At 35.8% G+C, this 5,395-nt stretch overlaps 1 protein-coding gene across 1 annotated transcript; it reads right to left on the reverse strand.

Annotated features, from left to right (window-relative positions):
* Nucleotides 1-373: 373 nt before the first annotated feature.
* Nucleotides 374-4,438, reverse strand: LOC126369438 (uncharacterized). Its single transcript, XM_050013854.1, has 6 exons — nucleotides 4,285-4,438; nucleotides 4,012-4,063; nucleotides 3,192-3,334; nucleotides 1,890-2,006; nucleotides 984-1,078; nucleotides 374-672 (listed from the first exon to the last, which is right to left on the reverse strand). Exons 1-6 carry the CDS (start codon nucleotides 4,309-4,311, stop codon nucleotides 498-500), a joined length of 609 nt encoding a protein of 202 aa, XP_049869811.1. The 5' UTR covers nucleotides 4,312-4,438; the 3' UTR covers nucleotides 374-497.
* Nucleotides 4,439-5,395: the final 957 nt, after the last annotated feature.

A 5,395-nucleotide genomic window follows, 5' to 3' on the forward strand; every position in this document is an offset into this window, starting at 1 on the left:
AACGACGTAAAATTCAATCTTCTAATCTAGAAGTACCAATATCAATCAAAGACAACTCGAAAATGATCATCTAAAATTAGATTAATACAAAAAAAAGCAACATGCTATACAAATACGCGAATAAAATGACCAAGGACTGTCACTGATCCATCAACTGTCAAAAAAACAATATTTGCGTTTTCTATTCGCCAATTGCATATAGGACCAGCCTAATATAGCAATGTGATCTAATTTGGTACCAGCCAAATTTAAAACTAACTTAGCATTCATTAAAATAAAATGTTAAGGTGCAATCTCAATGCTACTGTCATAAATAAAATTGTCTTAGACGCGATGCTATCTGCTACCTTAGGATTTGTAACAAACAAAAAAGGCGCTGCTTTAGTAATATTGCAAATTATAAAAAGCTAAAGAAGTCGATAATAACGAGAATCGAATTTTTAAATTTGGAATTCGAATTTGATTTATGACAATTATTGCATTAAAAATAATTTAAGTTAATCACGAATGTGACAAGAACAGTCGACTGGGAAATGCAGATCCCTCATTTCTGTTGAATTGGTTTTGCTGTTGAACACCAACAGTTTGGTCGTCCCCATTTCATTTTCGCACGTGGCTTCCTTGAAAACCGATTGCAGATCCAAATCTTTGAAACACTCGGACCCTGAAGACCTGGAGAAAAGAAGAAAGACATTGATGATAACGCTTTTTTTAAAGAAAGTGAGAACGAATAAAATGATATACCAAGGAGACTCAGGCTCTTAAGTTGAATTAGTGAAGTAAATAGCGTAGAAACACAAGTACCAGGATGGATATGATGAGCCTTTTGATGACAATAGATCAGCCTATCGCCCACAAAATTTAGTCCATCATTTTAAAAATCTATCTCTCTGTCGATTTTTGCGACATTCCTGCAAAGACTACCTAGCACCTGAACGTGTCATATTACAAACTAATTAAAAAATTATGTTATAAATACTTACACGCAACGCTTTACTTTGATGGTCTGTTGGAAGAATGTGGGCTGGATAACCAACATCATTTGGTCCTCTGACTTCAAGTAGAAAGGCATTAGGGTCTGTAACAATAAATGGGAGCTTTATAAATTAATCAGAAGGACGATTTTGGCCTTGCATTATATATTTTTTTTTGACATAAATGGCTGTTGCTGGTTGTTATAGTCCTTATGGCAGTAGATTCGCCTCCTATTACATGGGACTTAAAAATGGCTGGCGAGGGAATATGGGCGTACTATAATTTCAGGGATACAGTTACGTTAATTATTTTAGAATTTCACCAACACAGTAGACTCAGCCATTATATATTAGTTTATGTAAGATGACGTGTAAAAAGTGTTTTTTATAATGATGTCTATGTCTATAGATTTGGCAACATAATCTCAACTTCTCAAGGCTATATTTCCAATTGCGCTTGTGAGATCGGAATGGTATGGTAGTGAGCTCTATTTTCCGCATTCATACACGTGAATAAATCTTGGCTACACTAGCGAACCTAAATTCTTCCAGAAGCTCAGATGCTTTCTGGGGCGTTCGCAGGTAGCCAGATAAGCCCTACGATGACAAGAGCGTGGCTCTTAAATTAGTATACGATCCCGACGACCCGATTACTCTAGCCAAAGAGGCGGCCAATCAGCTCGCGACACCGAACACTTCAGGACCCCGATACCGACCCCGAATCCACGACAGATCGGTACATTTACCGTAAGATGAACTGAGTACCCACGGCTTACCGAGCATTCTGTTAATCCAACGTGCGTGACTATCGTTACTTTATGTTATGTTATTATTGTAGATTTGGCTAACTCATGACCTTGGCAGGTCCACTACTTGAAAAAAAGCCTCATTTATCAGTATTATAAGGATATTTACCGCAGATTCCGTACAGCAGTTGTTGTCCCCGATGTCACAACCAGCATCTCTCACATACGGTGTCTCTTCTACTCCGTGAAAGGCTTTCGATTGCTGATGAGGCACCATAATTTTATCCTGGAAACAAAAAATAAATAAAATCAATATAAATTCGGTATTCGGTAACACATCGAGCTTTCCATACAGCTGGGCCGCGAACGCTGGGAGTGGAAAGAAATCATTCGTGTGTTGAGGGAACGATGAAGAAGAAGTCAGTATAAAAACAGCAAAAAGAAATATTATATATATAGGTACATACTTATTCATTATTTATAGGTATTCTTTGACAGATTTTTTCACGTTATTGTAGTTTTAAATAGGGTGCCATTGCTTGTCCAGACAAACAGAAACAGTCATCGTGTCGTTTTATAGGTACAAACGAGTCAACAATAGGTATAATATATACAAAGAGTTTCCTTCAGCAGTTTTTTGCAGGTTGAGTACTAAACTTCTACGTGAATTTCTATTTTTCTAACGTTTTGTATATTTGAGCCTTCTGCGTGTGCGATAAAGTTTTTATTATGTTAAAAACAAAAAGTCACTGGGCTGTCCATATAATCAATGAATACGTAGTATTTGATAACTCTTGCATTTATCTTGCATTCATAGTCTTGATACGATTGTAAACTTGGGAAAACCAATTGCGTTCCTGATATTTACCCTATGACCTTTGTAATATATACAAGAAGCAAATGAAGAATTATGTATAGCAAACATTATTATAGTCTAGGGTACTGTCGTTTAACGGTTTGGCCGATATGATGATGATGATGATTGTAGAGTTGCCTCAGATGGCATTAATACACTATTAGGCCGGACAAATGTGGAGCGCTGTACGCTCTTACCCGGTACAAAAATACTTGATCCTGTCTATCTCATTGAGACTGCACGCAATAATCTGGATCTTATAATGCAGTGTGTATCATCATATCGTCATGTGTAGCCCGTACGTGCGAGTGAGACAGAAAGTCAGGGGATAATCAAGCTCGTGTAGGTACGGCGCGAAAACTGTCCATTCTATACGTAGTAGGTAGTATTATTTACTCTATGTCATAGATTAAAACTAAATAGCCCAGAATGGAAAAAACGAACAAGGAGAGCCGGAAGAATGCGAAAGCGTCCCTGTAGCTTGGCATAACGGCGGTGATACGGACACCGGGGGTTTTTGGTCGGCGGTGGGAGGGTATGCTGTAGGCATTTCCCCTCGAAAAAAAAAGGTAGATGATGATAGATTGAAAAATGACTCTATAAAAGCTGACTTACCCATTGCTCCACATAACTATCGATCCACTTTTGGGGGTAGCTGGTAGGCATGTGGGTGCAGAAATTCTCTACGTTCTCGTCGCCAGACTTTGGTTCCTTGGACTGCAGGTCCCTGCAGCCGTCTGGTATTTCTACGTCGTTATCTGTGGGTATAGATTACATCGGTAAAGAAGAATTTTCATAGGTTAAATATAAAATTATTAAATAAGGCTTATGGTAAAATTTAAAACTCGTAATTGTTAAAGTTCGGAAGCCATTATTACAGTTTTAAGATAGTAATTAAATAGAAACTTTGTAAAAAAGGAAGGTTAGTGATTAATTAACTAGAATTAATATATGAATACGTGAGATTAACTGTCTGGGATCTGATATTAGGCAGCCAAATTACTAAATTGTCTAACAATATTTTATATTTTTTAAAGAACGTCTAGAGCCCTGTGCCGAAGTTTTTCTTGCAGCATCTTTTCCCCGGCTATACAGGTTGTGTGAAGCTGCAGTAGTTTTAGGCGGATGGGACGTTCGTTATGTAAAAAATTATGATTCGAATTGTAATATGTTACCTACTGAATTAAGATATTTTTTAATTTGAGTATATAGTTCCTTTTTTTATGAGGATTTTTTTTCACAATGCACAATGCACCAATTTTATCAGTTACATGTATTCTTTGACAGATTTTTGGACGTTATTGTAGTTTTTAATCCCTTCTTGTTATTGACTCGTTTGTATCTATAAACGACAGAATGACTGTTCCTGTTTGTCTGGACAAGCAGTGAATGGTATCCGATTTAAAACTACACATATGTAATAAATATTACTTACAATATACTGGAATGGAATTTTGTGCTTTCACTGCGCCACAGAGAAGGAAAGCCTGAAAACGAAAATAATTATTACACATTTGTAACCAATTAAATAAAATTATTATCAAAATTAAAAGGTGAATTCGTTAATTATTATTATTGAGTTAAAATTTTAATAAGATAGTATAAGATCTCCTGGTCTTATAATACACCTAATAATTAAGATAATCTTAAAATAATATCAATACATTATATAAAAAAATATATAAAATTGATTTTAATATTTATTTACCATCAATAGAATATTTTGAGCGGCCATTTTAATGTTTATTTATTAATTTAAATATACTTTTGATTTAGAATTAGATATTTTATTTAATATTTACGAAGTTAATTCGTAATATTATTAAAGCTTAATATTTGTTTTTGTAGAGCACGTGTGCTTCTATGAGTGTATTGTAAGTTAATGAATTACAATCGGCCGTTTTCCGTATATATATGCAAATGGCTTTAGGTAGTTAAAATGTAAATGCCTATTAATCATATTGTGTAATACAGAAGTCCCGGGTTTTGTTTTACACTGGAGGTAAAAACCACAGGATATTGAGTCATCGGGTCTCGTTATAAGGACTTTGTCTGAGATTTTGTGGTTTGAAAACTGGGATTTTTGGGAGCTTACTGTACCTTCATGTACAATGCGTATAGATTACAACATTGTCGAGGAGTTTTTTGAAATAATATATTATTTTTTTATGGACTGGGAGTGAATAAAAGACAGAATGCGTTCAGCTGCCTATGTTCCTAAGCGTGTCGTAAAAACCGACAGATAGATATCTTGGGATTTCGTATTAAATACTGCTGCAAGTTATCGTATTAAGAGTTATCTTGTTGACATTGCGCACTTATTTTTGTATGCGTAAATGTCAAATTGTAGTATTACTTTTACATGAATTTAATTTTTTTTTTGCCCATCTCCTAGCCATTGATCAGCAGCTTCAGCTGATTACTTAGATATAAGTAATCTTAGTCGTAACAAGAACCATCTTTGTCACATGCGTCCCTCCCGGTTTCTCCCAACCCTTGACCGAACTTATCTGCTTAAAAGATAGGTAACAAAACTCTTTATACATAAGTTTTGCACCTTTTTACTACTTTGAACGTTCCCAAAGTGCGTGAAAGCAAAGAGTGCGAGCTGACTGCTTCGCGGCTTACCGCCATTTAGACTGAAGTGAAACCCAGAGGGGGTGAGGTAAATCTAGCTCGGCGGCGATAAGTACGAATTGGTGCGGGGCGGAAAGTTACCGTTCTGTAAGTACGTAGTATAGTTCTTTATTCTATGTCACTAATGAAGCTTTTTCCAGTGTTGAAATATTAATAATGGTAGCATGCTACGTACCCCCATA

The sequence above is a fragment of the Pectinophora gossypiella genome, chromosome 9 (genome assembly GCF_024362695.1).
Source record: "Pectinophora gossypiella chromosome 9, ilPecGoss1.1, whole genome shotgun sequence".
Classification (NCBI taxonomy): Eukaryota; Metazoa; Arthropoda; class Insecta; order Lepidoptera; family Gelechiidae; genus Pectinophora; species Pectinophora gossypiella.